Genomic DNA, 21985 nt, shown 5'->3' with positions numbered 1-21985 from the left:
TTGTTGGAGGGAAGGAAGGGAAAGGAGAAAACTAACCACTCTGGGAGGTGCCCAGTGTCCTAACTCTAGTTCTGGTAGCTACTCTTTCCCAGGCCATATCTACACTACAGACAGGAGCGGCTTGAGGAGAGCTGCCAGCAACTGGCACCCAAGGCGGAATGTATGATCTGTGCTCCGCCTCCATAGCCCTCAATGGTGTGACATGATCATTGGGTGCCGCATTAAATGCGGTGCCCTAACAACTGCTGAGGTTGCCTACATCCATGGGCCGCCCCTGACTACAGAAACCATCTAAGCTGCCGCAATTCATCTTCCAGGGTTTGAATTAGGGGAACCTAGTGAAGATACAGAATAGTGATAGAAATGTAGCGGTGTTAGTGTGGTGTAGCTGAAGCAAAATACAGGACTATGTAGCACTTTAAAGACTAACAAGATGGTTTATTAGATGATGAGCTTTCGTGGGCCAGACCCACTTCCTCAGATCAAATAGTGGAAGAAAAGTCACAACCATATATACCAAAGGATACAATTTTTAAAAATGAGCACATATGAGAAGGACAAATCAAATTTCAGAAGCCAAGGGGGATGCCAGGGGCAACTGGCCGGGGGGAGGGGGGGGGGGTAGGAAAAGGTAGATGTCTGTGAGCTAATGATATTAGAGGTGATAATTAGGGAAGCTCTTGGTAATGGGTAAGATAACTAGATTGTTTGTTGAGACCGAGGCTTAAAGTGTCAAATTTCAGCATGAATGACAGTTCAGAGGATTCCCCTTCAAGTGCAGATTTGAAAGGTCTTTGAAGCAGGATGCAGGTGCGTAAGTCGTTGAGACAGTGAAGATACACTAATTCGAAGTGAGAGGGTGCTCCCATCCATGCCGCTAGCCCTGCTTCTAGGAGAGGGCAAGGGAAGTGGAAGGGAGAGTGCTCCCGTCAAACCCCAGCTGTGTGTGGACAGTGCTAAAGTTCGATGTAAAATACTTCCAAGCTGGAGTTGCCTTTCTTAATTCGAATTTATCCCCCAGTGCAGACCTAGCTCCAGAGAGTAGAACTAGGGAGGGGGCAGAAGGAGGGGAGGTGTGTGGTGGGGGCTGGAGGGGGGCTCGTGTCACTGAGCGGCGGGCTCGCTCTCCTAGCCCCTCACCATTGCAGGGGCGGGGAAGCTGCTCGCTCAGCGCCGGCCTGGCTCGCGAGGGGAGGGCTTATCCCAGCTCCTGGGTGCTCGGGCGCCAACTTCCCCTTTAAGCTGAGGAGGCGGCGCGGCGGGTGTGTGTCGGCCGAGGCGGGGGCCGCGGCCGCCCTTTAAGGCTCCTCGCCAGTTGCCGCCGTCAGCGCTGAGGGGCCGCGGGGAGGGAGCCGCCACCTGCGTGTCCTGCCCCGCGGCCGCAGCGGCCCCCGCCCGTTGTCCCGGCGCAAGCGGAGGGGGCCGGGCGGGCAGGCAGGCGCTGCCTCCGCTCCGCCTCTGAGCGCAGCCGGCTGCGGGGATGTGCCATTGCCATGGCGAGGCGGCTCTTCCCGGGAGCCTGGCTCCGAAAACCCTGCCACGCGCAGGTAGGCCGGCAGCGCGCCGGGCCGGGGCTGGCGAGGGAGCGGGGCGCCGCCAGAAGGCCGGGCGGGCTCACAGGGGCACCTGAGCGGCGGCTAGCGGGCGACGTGCCAAGCCGCCCCGAGCTGCGGGGGCGAGCCGGCTGGCTCCCTGCTCTGCAGGGGTGTTGCGGTTCCGTCCCGCTTGCCTTGGCCCTAGGTGCACGGCGCAGAAGGGGGGGCTTCCCCCGGCCCCGCATGGGTGCAGCTCTCCCCGCACCGCCGGCGCAGCTGTGCGCTCTCCAGCGGGCCGCGGGGGCTTGGGCCGCTTCCAGGAGCGGGGTTCGGAGCAGCTTCTGCGGCTTGGCAAGTTAGCGCTCACGGGGGTGTAAAACCGCGAGTGCCTTCCTGGGGCAGTAGCCCTTGCAGCGAGACGTCAATAGTAACGTCTGGGAGGGGAGCCTTAAAAACGCCCCCCGCTAAACCTGAAGTATCCGCACTAGTCCTGGCACAGGTTAATCAGGTAAATGCCGCACACTGCTAGAGAGAGGCTTCTGTGAATAGTGTATGATGTTGGCTGGTCTAGTTGATTCTTTATCAGGCCTCCTACCACACACTTGTCAGATGTCTCTAATCAACTCTATCCATCTGCCTTAACCCCCAACTCTGTTTAGCATTTGGCAGCGTTGATGTTCATGTGTAATGTCATCTCTGGTTATCAGAAACCAGAGAAAAGAGACTGGCATGTTAACTAATGTGTGTAACAACATGTTAAGTGATGTCCATCATATTATCATCTTAAAAATTGGTTTAAATTTAATCGATGAACATCTAGCACAGGCACATCAAACTCAAAGCCTACTGGGGGCCACACAGTTTTCATTTGATAGCTTTTAAGGCCACCAAAGAAAATGTACTTATCAGAAAGTTGTAATTATTTATTATAGATTATGGTTTAGGTATATTTTATAATATTTTTCAGGTTTTGTTTGAATATAAAACAATAATTTGATTGCTCTAACCCAATGCCCTCCCCCTCCTGCAGAGCCAGGCACCCCACAAACCGTCCAACTTCCCTGCTCTAATCCAGTCCCCTCCTCTCTCCCAGAGCCAATCTAATGCCTGGGTTCTAGAGCCGCTACTGCCATGTTTTCTCCCTCCAGGTGCTGGGGTGCATGCACAGAGTGGCCGGCCATGAGTAGTCCTGGCATGTGGCTCAGAACCAGCAGGAGCCGCATTTCCTTAATCAAAGATCCACATGTGGCTCGAGAGTTGTGGGTTAGCCACCCATCATAAACAATTATGTAACTGGGTGGGCCCTAATTAGATAACTTATAAAGATGTAATTGTGGGCTGCAAAAAAATTCAAATAGGTTGTATGTTTGACATGACTGACTTAGCACCTGTAGCAAATTTGGGCCACCAAGTGGAAAAAAATGAGGATGCAAGTCTAAACACTTCACTCTTCTAATGTGCCACAACAGAAGCAGGGCTTTACTGATAACTTAACAAAATAGATGTTGGACCATATTTTCTACTCTTATCTGGCCTTTTTGTGCTCCCTGGGCTGTAAAAAGGGACTGAACTCTTGCTAAAGCTGTCTGATTGATAATACCTCAGACAAGAATGATCAAGTGGGTTGACAGGTCTGCTGCTGTAAAGTCATCAGAACAGGCTCCTCCCAACCCTGGCACAGGTACTGGGAGATCAAGTGTGGTGCTCTAATGCTTCTCCACTAGTATTTATTCCTAACAGGTTACAGCCCCTAGATTTAGTAATTTACATTGGTATTGGGACAGCTCAGATTAGCCTTCAGAATCTGGGTCCCAGATTCTGTCTCGTTGATTCTTGCCTCTTGGCTTCAGAAGAGAATTTGTCTCACTGATTTTTTTTTAATCTCATTTACTAACAGTCAAAAGCAGCATCTCCCAACCTGGGATTATATCTCCCCTGGGGTGACACACATAACTAGCCAGAAAGACACAAACAGCCCTCTGAGTAGTTTAGAGTTTAGAATTTCAAGGCTCTTAGAGTTTTTTTTTTAAAAAGTCTCTAGCTGTTGTAAAGTAAAACTTAATCTCTGTGTTACACTGTGTATTGGATGAAGCAATGTCTGCCTGAATTTGCAGTGAGTCAGAAACAGTTTCTCTGAAGTATGAAGTGACCCATTCATTTCAATGGATGTTAATTCAGAAGCCAGTTAATAATTTAAATGTTAACACAGTTGACTGTTTCACTGCTTGTCAAACCCATGTGGATGTGCGTAATTCCCTTCAAAAATAAAGGGGCATTAGTGTAGGAAAAACTTGGAATGTTGATCTAGGTTTTTCCTAAGAGCAGCCAGTTTACCTGCAAATCTTATTTAATAGGATTTATAACTTATTATGAGGTTGAAGAGATTGCCATACATGACACTACTAGTTGGTCAACAGTATTGTAGACAGAGAAGAGCTTTTTACACTCAGATGTTGTTCATCAGCTACCAAGAGAAATGTGCCAAATTTTTCACTTGTATCATGTGCTGACAATGCAGTCCTACTGGGTTAAATAATATTGTGAGAGGCAACATTTTGCCTCTCCTCTCTAAAGATCTCAAGTGCAAGCTATCAGAAAAAAAAAATCATTGGTAGCAGAAAATTACTATATCTGATTTCCCTCAGTTTTTAATCCTTGATCTATTTTCAGTCATCTTTACTTATCAGAGAACATTATGTTGTTCGATCTTACTGTGTACTGTCATACAACCTCCATCTCACTTGTTCCCCAAATTGGTGATTATTCAAGATATAAATAGTTCAAGACATTCAGCATCATGGAGTTCATATACAAAATGCAGGACAATGTAGCACTTTAAAGACTAACAAGATGGTTTATTAGATGATGAGCTTTCGTGGGCCAGACCCACTTCCTCAGATCAAATAGTGGAAGAAAATAGTCACAACCATATATACCAAAGGATACAATTTAAAAAAAATGAACACATATGAAAATAGTGTGAGGCAGAGTCTTTCACTGTAGTCAGTGCAGTATGTTGATCTTAATGGATTGTTCATTTTCAGTCCTTTGGGTACGATGTCCATCTTCTTGCACTTGGATAGAAAGATGATGTCTGTCTGTATCTGTGCAAGTTTCTTCGTATGGTTGATGGATTTCCATTCCAAACGGCTAAATGTAGTGCCTTGCATGTAGAATAGTCATCTTTCTATCCAAGTGTAAGAAGATGGACATCGTACCCAAAGGACTGAAAGTGAACAATCCATTAAGATCAACATACTGCACTGACTACAGTGAAAGACTCTGCCTCACACTATTTTCATATGTGTTCATTTTTTTAAATTGTATCCTTTGGTGTATATATGGTTGTGACTATTTTCTTCCACTATTTGATCTGAGGAAGTGGGTCTGGCCCACGAAAGCTCATCATCTAATAAACCATCTTGTTAGTCTTTAAAGTGCTACATTGTCCTGCATTTTGCTTCAGCTACCCCAGACTAACACGGCTACATTTCTATCGGAGTCTATATAGTCACTGTTGTTGTTGTTTGTTGTTGTTTTTTTTAAGAGAAAAATAATATATTCATGCTGTATCAACTGAAGTTCTCCATTATTCACAAACCCAAAAGTGTGTGTTCACACCAACTTGGCAGGAACATATGGCATTTTATTAATCAATTAAAGTGGAAATTAGCAAAGAACAAAATGAAAGTCCTTCTATGGTCAAACTATCAAAGCAATGAGCGCAAAGAATAATAAACATTACCTGGAATCTGCAGTAAACAACTGTGACTTGTGTTCTAGGTGGTCTATTAAAACAAGATGATATAAATGTGGAGGTAAAACACTTAAAACCTTCTTATAGAGGAGAATATAAAATTGTTACAGAAAAACTAAGTAATCCTTCTTCCTGATGTTCTCTGGAATGCATCCAGCTTTGAATTTTGCCAGAAGTGATTTTTGCCAGATCTGCATGCATGGGGATGACTATAATTACTATGCAGCACACATAATCTAGTAAAATGTAAAAGTGATGGCAAGATATCTATGTATATGCCTTTTTAGATGTCACAAGCTTCTTCCTTTGTGCCTGTGTTCCCTGGCCCATGTCCAAAAGGTCTGATGAGAATGTGGTGTGGAAGAAAGAAACAATGTATGCTGAGTCTGAATTACTTTTTTATAAAAATTCTTGCCATGAGAATCCAAATCCCATAATGGTGGTTCATAGATTTCATATGGACATTTGGCAATATCCTAGAAAACTATCTCCATGAATAATCTTCCACACAGTGAATATATGAAAATAAAGTTCCATAAAACCTATTTTTTTTTTCTTTTCCCTCCGTCATTACCAGACTTTCTAAAATGTATGTTCTGGTTTAGTTCTATTTCTGTTCTACAGTTTATCTGCCCCTATGTTAAAACCTTTAAATGAAACAAAAAAAAAACACCCTATAGCTGTTGATTCCAGTAAAAGTTTTATTTAGGAAAGTAAGATACAGAGAAGTGGGTTTTTTTTTTTCAGTGTTTGAGTCACTTGCTGTAACTTCTGGTCAGTTATGCCACTCTGAGTTCTTAGTAAAGTACTGAATAGCTTGCAAGAATTATCAGTGAATATAATTCAGAAACACTATAGACCTGCTCTAAGGGAGTTTTGTGTAACAGGCTTCAAGAAAGCAGTTTTTAGACTTGCCTTGGGTTCTAAGATATGATAAAATCATTCTTAGCCACTTTTTCCAGTACATGTAACATAATTACCTCAAGAGCTGCATAACTAAACAAGATGCAAAGCAGCAAAAGATTGTCTGGGGGGAAAAAAATCCAAGGAAACAAAGTGTCTTCCTGTAGCAGACAAAGAACCTTTCTTTCCAGCCAATGGTGTGTCTAGCATCCTATTATCTGCAGACTTGTTGCTCTGTAACTGCAGGGCTTCCCTTGAGAATCCTTCATCTCTTTTGTTTAATTGCTGTAAATTACTCTGGCATGTCACCTAAAGTTGCTTGTCCAAAAAAAAGTTTGCAAACCACATTGATCCTAGAATTGTGTGAGCAGCTGTTTTATATAGATGTCCTGCCATGGAGAACATTGAATCTGTTAAAGTCAGTCTTCCTAAAATAAAATCTTCTAAAGTGAAGGGTTAAGTTAAAGATAAACTGCAAAACTAAAGTAAATGGAGTTAAGTTCAAAGTATATGCTGAAAAGCTCCTACTAACCAGGGTTTTGGGGCTGTTTTGTGTGGTAGATCTTAGAAAGAAATTAGTAATTTTTGGATTTTTTTCTGGGCAATAGAGTTCAAAGGGAGTAAGTGAAATCCAGTCTTAGGCTGATCTCTACCAAGGATGTGGAAGTGTGACTGTGTACATGGTTAACCGATGAATCAGGGCAGAGGGTGGGCAATAATTTTTGACAAGGAGCCACTCCAAGATTTTGGAAAGTGGTTGAGGGCTGCACTGTACCATGATATTAAGGAAGGAGATGAAGGACTTGGTTGCAGAGGGGAGCTTGGAGTAAGGGATTGGGGTGCAGGAGTGAGATGGGAGTCTGGGATGGAGTTTGGGTGAAGGAGGCAGTTGTGACCTAGGGCAGGAGACTGGAGTGCAGGGGTTTAGCATGTGATCCAGGGTAGAAGGGGATTGTGAAATGGGGCAGGAGATTGGGGTGCCAGATCTGGGAGGGGGTATGAGTGCAAGAAAGAGACGGAGGGTTTGGGTCTGTTGAGTTGGGGAGAGAGGGGGCAGAGGGTTGGAGCAGGGAGGGGCTGAGGGGGGGCAGAGAGTTGGAGCAGGGAGGGGCTGAGGTGCCAGAGGCAGGCTGTGGCCAGGAGACTTACCAGCCAGCAGCCAAGCCAGCTTGCCTACCTGCAGAGCTAAGACTTGCAGAGTTTAAATGTTTCCCTGCCTGCCTGCTTGCCTGGCCATGTACTTCAGTGAATAACTGAGCCGGAGGGGAGCAGAGACATGGTTCTTGGCTGCCTGTTGTTCAAATCAGCAGCTTATTTTAACATCCCTAATGTACAGTTGTGTATTCAGGATCTGGGTTGTACAGAGCAGAATTGCCTTGGATGGTGCCCTGAAGGAGCTCAGTGTATACCTAGCCTTATACTGGTGAGCAGTTACTCAGCTGATTAGTTCTTCTAATATCAGTACATGTTACATCTCAGTTGTATGTAGGTATCTTGTTTGACACGTGTTAATACTGCTGAGTTTTATTAAAATAAGGACTTGTCTTCACATTATTTTGAGGAATAATAATGTCAGATCTGCACACATGTCTCTATCTAAAGTCAAGTAGTGCTTCAAGCTTGAGATAGGTAGCCTGTTGGGATGAAGGGGAAGATTCTTGAGTGCAGTTAAAGTTTGCACTAGTAATGCAGTCTGGACTTAGCTTACAGTCCATTTAAATATCAGACTTCCTTAATCTTTGTAGCCAGGCACAAAACCCCATCTTGTTTTTCCACGAGCCCCATCTTGTTTTCCCCCCCCCAGAGAGCAAGAGAAAGGCAGTCAGCCTTTGATGCCCTGGGAACGCAGGTGTGGTGCCTGTCCCTTATTCTACCATAAACAGAAACCAGACAGTAAATGGGCTAGCTGACGACTGGGAGGCCTCCCGTCGCCGTGATGGCTAGTATCAGTAATTGACACGCCTGCACTGTCTCGGGAGAGGAATCTTCGCCCATCACATACCAGAGGTGCCCATTGTCTGCATCTTCCCAGGTGTGAATTATGCTTTGCACCCTTCGTGGGAAACTTGGCATTCAAAGCCATTTTTCCTGATTGGCCACTTGAGACCAGGAAGAAGCCCATGTGACCCAAGGGGTATAAAGAGGGTTGAGTTGCCCACCCAATTTGAGCTCCAATCACCTACACCTGCTGGCAGGTATTGATTGTCTCCCGAGGTCCGTGGGACGCCCAACCTCGCCCTACTTCTTCCCGAGGGATTGAGAGAAAGACGCTGGCCACGCCAAGTCTGGAACGCAGGGGTGAGAATTGTACCTGCAATGTGTTTCTTTATGTGTACACTCTAATTGTCTCTCTGTTGTAAGTTAGTTACTTTATTATAGTTTCCTTAAAGTCAAACTGCTTCATTTCTATTGTAAATCACCTTTGGTAAGGTGATTTTGCTATAAACTTTGGGAACAAGTGGGGTGCCCTCATTCACTTATAAAATATATATATCTATATACACTGAACCAAGTTTCTTTATTTCTTTTCTCTTTCTTTCTCCTATAAATAAGCCAGTGCATGTCAAGCTTCTGACTTGAACCCGTGCTGCTGTACCCGAACCGAACACAAACAAAAGAACTTCAGCCGGTCATAAAGGGACAGATATAGGGAGAGCTTGGGCGTTTGAATTTGTGTCACACCCAGGTGGCAAAATTCAGTTGGGGCGCTTCTCAGTCTCCCCGAGGCTGCCCGCTGCGAAGGAATTATGAAATTCTAGCAGCTAAAATCTGAAGCGTAATAAGCTCTTCCTGTACACACTGGGGCGTCTGTTAGCCTGTTTGGCTACCCTCTGCGACGGGACCTCGGTCCTAGCAGTAAAGTCACGGACGTTAAACTACTTTTCAGGGTGCCCTCCAGCCTCCTAGGCTGCCCGCTGCAACGAGACTCTGTCTCAGCAGTTGAAGACTTGGGTATAACACACACGCACACACTGCCCTGACCGTCGGCTGACAGAATTGCACCCAGATTAATTGTTGTCTGCCCTACAGTGTGTCTTGATCAGATGTTGTCTGGATCCTACCATCCATTTGGTCTTTTGCACCTGTAGCATTTGTTCTAGCACAGCTATTATTTGCCAGAAGTACATTGTATTCAGGGATTTGACAAAGTGAATAGGTTGCCAGGTGTCCAGTATTCAACCATTCAGTCTGTTTTTTGTGCCCTCTGTCCAGTAAAAAAAATAAAAAAATACCAGACATGTGCAATGTCCGGTATTTTCTGCTTTTCCAGCTGAGTGCCCAACAGAAGCCTGGCGGGGGGAAGTGGCTGGAGAGGCGGGGCCACAGTCAGCACTGCGAGCCCTCAGCTGGTTGCGTCTCCTTGCGTCTGACGTAGGAGTGACGCCTTGGGGAGGAGAAGGAGCCCTGTCCGTGCTCCTGAGCACTGTTCAAGCATGTTGTCCAGCCGTAGTCCAGGAGAGAAGCCCACAGGTGCTTTGTGGTTGCGTTTAGGATCCTTCCATTGGCTCTCAGCCAAAACTGACTGGGGTAGAATTTCTGCCTCTTCCCACTGGGCCATTCAAAGACCTGACTATGGGAGTCACCTTCCTTTCCACGCCTGCTGCCTGAGTTCAGAGTTCCCTGTAGCAACCCCCATCTCCTCCTCCCCTGCCCTGCCATTACATTGCCCTGGGATCTACCTCTCTGCTTTGGGTAGCAGGCAGCTGCTTTGCAGAGCAGGCTCTGCTGCCTCCTCTGTCATTCCCAGCTTGGTGGCTCTTGGTAGTAGCCACACAGGGTCTGACCCCTGCCCGCTCTGAGCAGTGTAATCGGGCTGTGGGGAGTGGAAGTGGGCTGAATTCAGGCACTTTGTGACCCAGGCTCCCTTCTATGGGCAGGGAGCACTGGGAAGAGCCAAGCTATATGCAGAGCTCTTCTTCAGATCTGAGAGCAGGGCTTGGTTTAGTGTTGCACCAGCAGCTCTTTAGCAAAGGTGCTTGGGTGTAGGGTTGCCAGGTGTCTGGTGTTGAACTGGACAGTCTGTTATTTTCACCTCCTGTCTGGTTAAAAAAAAAAATCAGAAAATACTGGACATCTAAAATGTCCGGTATTTTCTGATTTCCTCTCTCCCGGCCAGGAGGTGAAAATCCCAGGTGCTTACCTGGTTCTGCAGGGGAGCTGTCCACCACAGCACAGGAAGGCAAGATGGTGGGTGGCTGCTGGCAGCCTGTTAGGACCAAAAAGCTTCAAAAACAAAGTGTTTCTTAAAGGGGCCACTGGTGTGTGGTGGTTTTGCTTAACAACTCCTGGGGTCTTGGGATCCCTTTTCTGTGTGTGTGTGTGTGTGTGTGTGTGTGTGTGTGTGTGTGTTCAACAACTGTGGTCTCCCCCCCCCCCTTTTTTTTCTCAACAGACTTTTTACCTGGTGTGGTTTTTTTTGAGGGGGGGGGTTGGTATTTTTTGTTAAACCATCTGGCAAACCTAAAAGTGAAACCCTGGCAAACTCACTCTGCTACAGTTGGAGTGATAAGTAGCATGCAGCTCTACACTGGGCTGGTCAAAGGCCTCTTGGGAAGCTCATGAGTGACTGACCATAAAGGGTCCTGAGGAGGACTCAGAGATGTGGCTGAGTTCTTGGGTGAGACCAAATCAGTTTTAAACGCAACATTCACTCCATCCTTTACCAAAACTCTGGGAAGGAGATCAGAAAACAGTTGCTGAAATAGCATTACTTAATCAAGGTAAAGACTTGATTTATATGGTTGGGGTGGATATCACACAAGGGACCTGTTTTTTAACTTGCGTAGAACCAATCTACACAGAGGGATATGTGGTGGAAGATGGCCTATAAGAGATGCCATCTGTAGCTTCCCTTTGGGGCTTAAGAGCCATAATTACTTTTCACACCCCTGGCATTCAGAGACTGGGTTTTAGGTAGTGCTGCCTCACCATTTCTTGCTGGATATAGGAAATACCCCCCTCCACCAAAATTTGGCATCCAGTAATGTCTACCTAGCAGGAAATGTAAAGGCGCCAACTGCTGTCTTCCCTTGTTCTTCTGTCTGCAGTAGCCTCCCATCTCCACGGGATCCAGGATAGTTTCCAAATATTTATTTGCTTCTCCGGCTGGGCAACTTCCAATGCTGCCATAGCCTGAAATATGAAGAGTGTCATTAGTACTGTTCTGGTATCCCAGGTCTCTCCTTTCCCAGCAAGCTTCCCCAATTTTTTAACTTTGTATGAAAACTAAACATTTGTTGAAGTGGTCAGGCATTCTGAAGTTTAGCAGCTGCAAACTGAAGTTTTCAGTTAATATCTTGATGTGACAAACAAAGGTAAAAGGGGACTTAATTCCTTTTTTTTAACCCTACAAAGGAAAGCTGTGTATTGTTTCTTTGCTTTACAGTCCTATTTGCGTTAAGATTAAAAAAGTATATCTGTTTAATCAGTAACTGTTTAATCTGTTACCGCTAAAACTGTTATGCAGGCCCCCACCCTGCTCCTGGGGAGCCGGCTGCCATCCTGTGCTGTGGGTACATGTAACTGCTGAAAAACTCAATTTTCCTGCATTTTAAACCCAATTACCTGCTTTTTAACATTCCTAATGTGCACAGGTGCAATCCGCCTACCCACCCCTAAGCCAGTGATCATCAGCACCAAAATCTAGAACCAGAGAAGCAGAAGGTAGCTGTCACAGAAGGGCTTTGAATGGAAATGCATAGAGATATTGGCAGATGGTCTGACCTGCTCTCCAAGCTTTAAAGTGATGCTGAAGCAGGAACTGTACTCTCAGGCTGCAGCTAAGATGATGCTGGAGAGAGAGGAATGCATGGTGGCAGCGCTCTTGGTCAATAATTGTGCCATTTGTGAGCAAGACTGCTAGTAGAAGCACAAAGAGAACCCACCGCAAAGGTTGAATGCCTTCTGTGCATTATGGTCAGCAAGTGCCAGATCAGCCTGGCCAGTAAATTTACCCAGGTTCATTTCCAGCCTAATTGTGCAGCCATTAATACCATGAGCTGTATCCAGTGACCTCTAGGCAGGAGGAGTTACTCAGTCCATGGCAGTAAGTGTCCCTGATCAGTTTAACCTCTTTAGTTTACTTCTGTGCAGGGCGGTAACACCTGACTGTGTGTAATTCCTGTACCTTGTGACACGGCCCTGTACCCCTTGGCACATCACATCTATTTAAAGCAACTGGACTGATAGTATTAGTGCATTGTTGTAGAGTAATAAAGTTTAATTGGCTCCACTGATAGTGCTGTTCACTGTTGCATTGTTAAATGCGTAAAGCAGATGTACTGAATATATTCAAACTTTCTGTTTAGTCGTTTTGTTTCTGTGAGTTTGATTGTGATAGGAGTACTTAAAGACAATTTTATTCTGGCATCATAACAACAAATGCCAATCCAAAGAAGGATGTCCTATAAACACTGAGAGAGCACACCAGACACCACCTACCACTCTAAAATTACCCAACCAGCTCCTGATTTCCCTGTAAGAGCCATGTATCCCCATTCTGAGTGGGATCTGTTGCTTTCCACCAGAAAGTGAACAACTAACACATGCAGGAGTGGTGTACTGCAATAAGTTACTACTTTCACCCTTTTGACCAGAATTGATAGTTTTCTGACTTATACAGTGAAAGTTTGAAAGGAACTGCTCAGAACAGTGCAGTTTTGAGAACCAAGGAGTATGTCCCAAGTGGACAAGCACTCCCACTTGAATCAGTACTCTATGGCAGTGGTCACCAACCAGTAGATCCCCCATCTACTGGTTGATCTTGGAGCCTCTGACAGGTGATCTTGACTGGTTTGGCCAAGAGGCTATCAAATGCTGGCACTTCAGCTACCCCTGTGTACCTCCTGCCCTTTGTCGTAGAGCTTCCACCATTTGCTGGGCAGGGAAGGAAGAGGAGAGGGCACTGATGTCAGGGAGCCCCCTCTCCCATCCTGTAGTCTGTCTCCACAGAATGGAAGGGGGCACAACAGCACCTGGAATAGGGGGAGTTTGCTGGCTGCTTTTGAGAGTGGTGCAGGACCAGGGAGGGATGAGCCTGCCTAAGCCCTGTTGCACCACCTGTGGTAAGCCGTGTCCAGCTGGCGCCTGCATCCTGAACCCCTGCTTCCTTCATAAATTCCTGCCTGCCCTAGCCCTGAGCCTCACCCCCAGACCCAAGCTCCCTTACAGAGCCTGTATCCTGAACCTTCTCCTTCACCCCAACTCCCTGCCCTAGGCTCAGATCAGAGCAACTCCAGATCCCTTAATCCAAGACCAGAGGCTGCACTCCAACCCTCTGCCCCTGCTTGATGAAAGGATGGGGGAGTGAGGGAGGATGGAGTGAGCAGGGGTGGGGCCTTTGAGAAGGGGCACAAAGGACGTGGGGCAAGGGTATTTGGGTGTGCGGTAGATTGCACTTAAATTAAAAAAAGTGATCTTGTGCTTAAAAAGTTTGGAGATCACTGCTCTATGGTGTGAACAGTGATGCAAACTGAAGATGGCTTCTTAAGCTAACCTTTGCAGTATGCATGCTTTCACTTGTGTTAGGCCAGCTCAAGTGGATTTCTTCTAAGGTATCAACTCATGTTAACAATGAAGTTAGGACAATTTTTTATAAACTAAGTCCTTGGAAAGGAAAAATTTAGTATAGATTAAAGCTGAACATTGCCAGTTACAAATACTGAGATATACTTACCAGAATGAATTTTGGGGTGGAGGGAAATGCCCCCTTAAATACAAGTTTGTGTAACTTGCTAAGAATGGTGAAACTATATAAAATAACTGTTGATGACAAGAACTGAGTGTAGACTTAATATCAAAAGCTATTGAATGTGTAGTGGAGTAGTAGGTCTTTAATAGAATTCCTTTGTAGTAATCTAGGATTAAAATCCTTAATTTCATTGGTGATAAAGGAGATGGAAAAAGGACTTCGTTCCTTGGAGGAAGAATCCTGTGTTTAAAATTATTTTAGTGACAGGATGAATATAAGGACATGTCTGACTTTTATTTTTTTTCCTTTTAATATACCCTAGAAGAGCACTCTTTATCCAATGCAGCCCCCGACTTTTTTGCTATCCTTGCACATTTTAAGAGTTGCAGACAAAGCAACAATACAGGATGGTCAGATTTTTTTTTTTTAACATTTTGTCTTTTGCTCATGTATTGTGAAAATAGAATCTTAAGTGTCCTACTGTGCAGGAAAATATGGTTTTAGATCTACTTCCTGTGTGATTTTTTTTTTTTTGGGGGGGGGGGTTGGTTGGTACTATATTTTTTTGTAACAAACTGCTCAGGAGTATGTTTCTTTAAGTGTGGACCTAAGCGTACTTCAAAAATTTTCCATTAATGTTTGTTTGAATTTGACTGTTTCAGGAACCTTCTTAAGAAGGTTCATTTTAGACCTTGTCCAAAGATTAAAAAACCCAAATGTTTTTCCTAGCAGGGACTCTAGCCCCCAGGCTTAAAAAAATAAGCTAATGATTAAGTCAGTAACTTACTCAAATTTAATGTTGTCATCTGTTTTAATGTGCATGTAGATTAAGGGAACTGGCTGTTCTGGAAACTGAAATCCTCTGTTTATTCACAGGTCAGATATGATGCAGGCAGCCAAAGTGTGAGCTTTCTTACACTGGCCTATTGCTGACCTGAGTCCTGATTTGGAAGGACCACATTCTATAAGGGTAAGAGGCAATTCAGTCTCCTTACTACAGGTAGTTCTCTCCTAGGCCTTTTTTATCAGAGATTTCTAATAGTAGTTTACTTGGAATTCTCTGTGGAGAGCTTCTGTAGTGTTAATAAATCTTCTAGCTTAAAGAAAATATGATCTGAACCATAAACCCATAATATAAGTATATCCAAACTTGTTGATTTGGATTATAGATCTAAAATCTTTTTTGGATGGATAATTCCATTTTGCAGTTTCTTGCATCATCCTTTCAAAAATCGTGCACGCTGTCAGTGCTTTCTGCTCAATGAGATGGACCATTTTTCTGATCTGATTTGATAGTTTTGGTGTTCCTGTCTATTTCTTCTGTTGCAATTTGCAGTTTTCTCTAAACAGTTATTTTGAGGAAGCAAAGGCAAGAAACTAGGTGCAAGTAAGAAAAGTCTTAAGTATTTCAGTTGTTCTAGGCTATCTGAATCTTCAAAAAAGTCAGTTTCCTTTAACCAAATTGGCTCTTAATAATCTTAGATCATGTTCCTTTCCACTATTTATATTAAAGGTGTGTAATATCTTGATAAACTATACCAAAATATATCCACAGGACCCCAAAAACAATTTTGAAAAAGATTACTGGGATTTATTTTAAGCATCATGAGTAACAGCTCAATTTCAGTCACTATTAACCATGGTACTGACCCTTTCATAGAAAATTTCAGAGAAGTTAATAATTACAAATACTTTGAAAAAGTGTTGTTTCTAGGTAAATATTCTTTGTTTTTAAAGGAAAACTGCACTCATTCTCTCCAGCAATTTTGAAAAATAAAGGATAAGAAATGGTTCTCATGAATCAAGTGTTTCATGAGTAACCTTCTTGTTGAAGTGATTTCCTTTGCAACTAGGGTTGCTAGATACTTTCACACAAAATCCCGAACATGGCAGGGGAAAAAAATTGGTTGAGCGCAAAAAAAATAAAAATAAATAAAAAATCAGGAGACCAAACAGCAGAGGAAATGTTACATGACCGGTATTTTCTGGGTTGTGTATTTTTTTTAAACTGGACAGAGGCCATGAATAACAAACTTTCCAGGCGAAAACCGGACTCTTGGCAACCCTATTTGCAACAGCACACGCAGTTTAGGAACGAAAAGCAGGACTCTAAGCAAGTTTCAAAGTGAAACATTTCAAAATTTAAATATTTTGTACAAATGGGTTTTGGTTGCTAAAACAGTATTAAAGCAGTCTAACAATTTTATTTAGTTTCTAACAGCAGTAAGTCACATAGGTATTGTCACAAGTGAAGTTTCTTCAATAAGATGATTACTTGACGATTAGTTTTCCAAAATATGCTTAATGTTTTGTTCATGGCAAGCTATACTAAACCTTATTGATACTAGGGATGTTAAAAAGTGTATAATCATGTAAATGTATAACCACTGAAAAATACAGCGTGGGGAAGAAGGCGAGCACCATCTGGGGTGCACATTGAACAACTTTCTTATATATGTAGGAATATTCCTTATCCTCCTGAGAAATCTTGATGAAGCTTTTCTGGAAGTACTCTGCAATGCAAAGGTAGCTAGGGATGGTTGCAATCCTACTGCAGGAGAGAGGCAGTTTTTGCCATTCCACTCTACTGCAGTGGTGCCTGTCAAAATCATTGTAAATAGGCTAGCAACATAAAGGCCCTAGTCCTAGTGGCTTCTGGATGCTCAATGCAGCAATGTTCTGTGTACCGTTGTTATCCTGGGGGGGGGGGAGGCTGCTGCCCTGTTAGCAGTTCACCGGGCAGCGGAGGATTTGAGAGGCAGAGAAGTTGACCTGATATGGCAACACCTGTAACTTATCTAGCTTTTTCCATATGTCTGGGAGACAGACAATGAAGCACTGATCTGCCCCTTGGAAGGGGCCTCCTCCCCTTCAGCTGGCAACTCTGGCTCCATGAGGATCACATGATCCTCCATAGGTTTCCTGCCTCCCTGAGTGGAAACTTGCTCACCCCTAGCAAGTACAGACCCTCCATGGAGGCGTGGAAAGACTAGAGTAGAGACTGCAGCCAACTCTTCCATTTGTAGCAGGAAGTAGCAGCTGCTTCTGGTTCTGCTCCTCTTCAGAGAGGGGGTGAGTGATCTTCCATGTGGGGCTCAGAAAACAGCTGCACGGCTGTGCAGCTTACAGGGAGCCTAGTCCTGGGTAGGGTTCAAATGTACTGCTTCTAGTAATTTTAAGGAATGTAGTAGCTACATTTTGAAAGCTTACTTGTGTGCATGTTTAGATACAAAAATCAGTGTGTTCTTGGCTGCTGCTAACTTTCTTTGAGTTTTCTAGAAAAAACTGTTTGGGGGAGAATCCATCTTTTGGAGCCAAATAAGCGACTTTAGATGGAATCTTTGACACATAACTATTGAGCTGTTTATCTGGAGCTGTTTATTCTGAACAGGGGAAGTAGGGACTAATGTTCCCTCTAACTTCTTCCAGTGCTAAGGTTGCCAAGTGTCCGGTTTTGAACTGGACAGTCCAGCTTTCTGTTCGGGAAACAAATTGAGGAAAATATAAATGTCCAGTATTTTCTAAATAAGATGTGATATAGATTATGATGTAATGTCAAGTGTGTCCAGTATTTATGTTGAAACCAACTGGCAATAAATAAGTTGCACGTGCAGATGTGTACCACCAGTAACAATACATGCTGCCTGCTGTGAGGTGCTCTGCTAACTAGCTGGGCAGCACCTGAATCTCTTTCTTGGTGGCCAGCTAAGTGCACAGGTTACGTGGAACACTCATGGGAACCAGGATTGGGGGGGCACTCGCAGAATTTGTCTCTCTTGTGACATACCCAGTGTTGCTTCGTGCCTGAGCTAATCATACAGCTTCAGTGACATAATGTTGTGGCCATGAGTGAAAGCAGCAAACATATGTTCTTGGCTCTTATGAAACTTTTGGGTGTGAAGTGAACAAAGACTGCATCACAATGAAACTTCAGGAAGAAATAAGACAGCAAAATGTAACTATGCAAACTAAAATGCAATTAGAACATTTTGGATAACAATCCATGACTTGTGTTTCATGAGATCTTTAATGACTGCAAGCTATTGGGATCTCAATTTTTCATCTGAAAAACTGAACCTTCTTTAGCACACTGTGCTCTTTAACACTATGCCAGGTATTGGTTCAGTACCTGACAAGAAAATCTGGCAAAGAGCAGTTTCTGAAGCACTCTGGGCTTTCCTTGGAAGTCTTGCATCTCAGCTCTGAATTAAGGGCAGGTCTGCCTAGCTTGAGACTGTACTACTCCATAATAGGGATGTAAAATCCTGTTTAATTGGTTAACCAGTTAAACATTGGTTAACCAGTTAACTGATTAAAAAGGGAACGAGGTGGGAGAGAGCTGGAGTGGCATCCCTGCCTGTACACCCTGCCACAAACAGGCTGCTTTAGCCCTACCCCGTCTGTTATCCCCTGCCTGTGATGTGCCATGGTCCCTTCTGGCTGTCTGCAGCTGGAGTTGCATACTTTAAGCTGATCTTCCGGGTCTAGTGTACACTAACCCTTAGTGTCTAGCAAGTAGACATTAAACTAAATAGATTACTAATCAGAAGATACAAGAAACCTTGGCCATTCACGGTGGATGCATTCCTGGCAAAAGTTGTGAATACTGGGAGCCCCCTCCACAAGACTGGGACAGGAGACCTCACCCCCCCCCCCATAAATACACAGAACTGCAAATAGCAATTCCACAAATCGGAAGGGTCTCCTGTACTTAAAAAACACAATGTCATGGCATTTCTTATTTTTCCTTGAAATGTGTTGAAACATAATCATGAAAGTTAATGATCTTCCACACAAAAAAACCCCTCTGTTTTTAGTACTGATTTTATTTTAAATGTCTATTATTAAAAAGGTATTCTTCTACTTTAGATGTCCAGCAAATTCTGCCTTTGTTCTCCATACTAAGATCCCTTTTTAGATTGTAGTATTTTATGTTAACATGCTTAAACAATTTTGTAATATTCTCTCTGAGTGCTTTAATTTAAAGTCACTATCACTTACAGCAATCCAGTATTACAGGGGTCTTTCTCCTGGAATTAATATCTCCAGCCAAATATCATATTAATATCATACTTGGTGTGAGTGGATGTTTGAAGGCCTTTAGTTATGACTTAAGAACAAGAACCTCCAGAAACAGAATCTCTCATGTACTTTACTATTTCTCATATCTTTGCTTTTGCTTTCCCATCTCTCTTTTTCTTGCATATCTGCTTAGTTTCACTGTTGTGCTATGAAATTTGTGCTTTATGTAGCTAAAAAAGAATGAATGGGCATTTTAACATTTATGTAATCTGAAAATCCTGTTAACCAGTTAAACGAGTAAGCGAGATCCTGTGGGTAGGGCCCCGTCTGGAGCAGTTATAGGCCCCACAGGGCTATCCGTTCCTATCCCCATAGTGTGGTAGGTCCTGCCAAGCTGGAGCCACTCCTGGGCACCAGTTACCCATTTGCATCCCTCAGTCTGAATGCTCATTCTTCATGTAGCCAAGACAGGTCTTTGCTGCTCTGTTCTTTCCAACATGTTCTATTGTTCCTGAGTGCAAAATCAGACCATGAGTACTCCAGGTGGTTTGGAAGGGAAAAAAAGTAAATGGCCAGGTGAGCATCTCCCTGTTTTTTGTTGATAGGATGGAAGCATCCAGTAAATGAAAATATGGCAAGGTAGAAGACAGTTGGAAATCAGAATAGTACATGGAACTTTCTATCATCCTCCTTTGAATGTCACTGTTTAGCCATACAATGGAGAGTGTTCAAAATGAAGTAATTCCCATGCTACACCTGCTACTTCCATATACAGATTAAGAATGTGAAAGTGTAACTGATGAGCAGGGCTCATGGGCAAGTAGATTGCAACCTGGAAGAGCTGGGTTCGGGCGATCTGCGTGGCTGGCGATCGGGGCTTGCTGCAGTTCGACGAGCCCTGTTGATGAGCCTGGGTTCATCGATTAACCTTCACAGTTACACACAGGCTCCTGGTATGTGTGAGGAGCTAGCTTAAAAGTCGGGTCCCAGTGCAGATCAGCTCCTGGGGAGCTTCATCCCCATGTGTCTGTATCAGAAGCAGCAGTGTGAGGTCAGGCAGGAGCCACCCCCCCTCACCCTCCAACATTTAACCGCTGAAACTTTCAACGTCACACATTTAAGCAGATTTTTAACATCCTTAATACTGATGATCTAATATTTAGTTTTAACTTAGGTTTGGTGTTCTCTTTCATCAGTTTCTGTTCTGTTAGAAATTATTTTAGAGAAGTAGCACTTCTAAGCGACTTAGAAATGTTTTTTTCTGGTGAATTAAGACAGGTGGGAATAGTAGAAATTTGACAGTATCAAATATTTTACTGTTTACCAACTCTGTTTGGTCTCATTTTCCCAATTTATATTATCAGTCTTTATTTTCCTCCTATAGTAGGCATCTAGTTCCAGTTCTTGTTTGATGCTGAATCTTAATGTTCTAAACTTACAAAATCTCAAATCCAGTAATCTTTAAGACTGAATAGCAAATCCAGTTAGGACACTGGAAGCCGTTAATTCTGTTCCTGAATTAATTATTTTTGTTTGTTTGTGGTTTTTTTTACATCTTCAGGTTCGCCTCTCATATATGCGAATTAAATATCTCTTCATCTCTTGGTTAGTAGTATTTATTGGCAGCTGGATTGTATATGTTCAGTACTCCACTTACACAGAGCTATGCAGAGGTCATGACTGTAAGAAAATAATAGTAAGTATAATTTTATGTCTTATTAAGCTTTTTTAATCAATCTACTTTTATCAGTCTAGGTTGGACATGGTTACAGGCTGGGGATTGAATGACTAAGTAGCAGTTTGGCAGAAAAGGACCTGGGGATTATAGTGGATGAGAAGCTAGATATGAGTCAACAGTGTGCCCTTGTAGCCAAGAAGGCAAATGGAATATTAGGTTGCATTAGGAGGAGCATTGCCAGCAGATCTAGAAAAGTGATTATTCCCCTTTATTCAGCACTGGTGAGGCCACGTCTGAAGTATTGTGTCCAGTTCTGGGCCCCCCACTACAGAAAGGATGCAGACGCATCGGAAAGGGTCCAGTGGAGGGCAACCAAAATGATTAGCGGGCTGGAGCCCATGACCTATGAGGAGAGGCTGAGGGACTTGGCCTTATTTAGTCTGCAGAAGAGAAAAGTGAGGGGGGGACTTGATAGCAGCCTTCAACTTCCTGAAGGGAGGTTCCAAAGAGGATGGAGAGAGAGGCTGTCCTCAGTAATGACAAATGGCAGAACAAGAAGCCAATGGTCTGAAGTTACAGTGGGGGAGGTCTAGGTTGGATATTAGAAAAAACTATTTCACTAGGAAGGTGGTGAAGCACTGGAATGGGTTACCTAGGGAGGTGGTGGAATCTCTATCCCTAGAGGTTTTTAAGTCTCAGCTTGACAAAGCCCTGGCTGGGTTGATTTAGTTGGGATTGGTTCCCCTTTGGGCAGGGGGCTGGACTCATGACCTCCTGAGGTCTCTTCCATTCCTATGATTCTATGATTCTTTTGAATTGTTCAGTTTATCAAAAAGTAATATTTATTATTACATTACACAAATACAATGATCCTTATTTCAGATTCTTGTATCTGAAACCAGTTATTTTTGTACTCTTATTATCAGTTAAATGGTTCACTTTTAAACCACCATGTGATCGAACTCACTTTGTGGCAGTTCTGTTAGGGGAGAATAGCATTAATTTTAAATGAGTGATTTCCTTTGCCTTTAATGCTTTCTGATGAGTTTAAAAAATGGTGCATGCTACTAGGGAACCCACAAAACACTTAGGTGAAAAGCTGCTTATATAAGAGGAGCAGCTGGCAGTGTGTTCCCTACAGGGGCCCTTTAGATTTGGAACTTTCTTCTTCAGAATCCAAAATAACTTTAGTTGTATTTAACTTTTTAAGGCACGCGCTCCATTTGTTTTCCCTGGTTGTGAGGGATCAGGGGGACTTAAGTGAATGAGTAAATATCTTAAGTTTTTGGTTTCTGATCAATTACACCTGAACTAGAATAATCTAACCTTATACCTGAATTTTTAAAATGTTGGAGTACCTATAGCAAAACATAGGTATTATTTTTTAATGAAGAAATGTG

General features: G+C 43.6%; 1 protein-coding gene across 2 annotated transcripts in view; it reads left to right on the top strand.

Annotated features, from left to right (window-relative positions):
* Positions 1-1262: 1262 nt before the first annotated feature.
* DIPK1A (divergent protein kinase domain 1A) overlaps positions 1263-21985 on the top strand; it is a 29924-nt gene continuing 9201 nt past the window's right edge. The window contains exons 1-3 of one of the 2 annotated variants that reach the window (XM_075936546.2): positions 1263-1547; positions 14762-14855; positions 20469-20603. In XM_075936546.2, the coding sequence (XP_075792661.1) occupies positions 20484-20603 (120 nt within the window). In that variant the 5' untranslated portion in view covers positions 1263-1547; positions 14762-14855; positions 20469-20483. The remainder of the gene's footprint in view (positions 1548-14761; positions 14856-20468; positions 20604-21985) is intronic. The other variant, XM_075936545.2, reaches the window with a different exon arrangement.

This window comes from Pelodiscus sinensis, chromosome 9 (genome assembly GCF_052426305.1).
Source record: "Pelodiscus sinensis isolate ZL-2025 chromosome 9, ASM5242630v1, whole genome shotgun sequence".
Classification (NCBI taxonomy): Eukaryota; Metazoa; Chordata; order Testudines; family Trionychidae; genus Pelodiscus; species Pelodiscus sinensis.
Note: the sequence above shows the minus strand (reverse complement) of the source record. Positions and strands in the feature narration are given on the sequence as shown.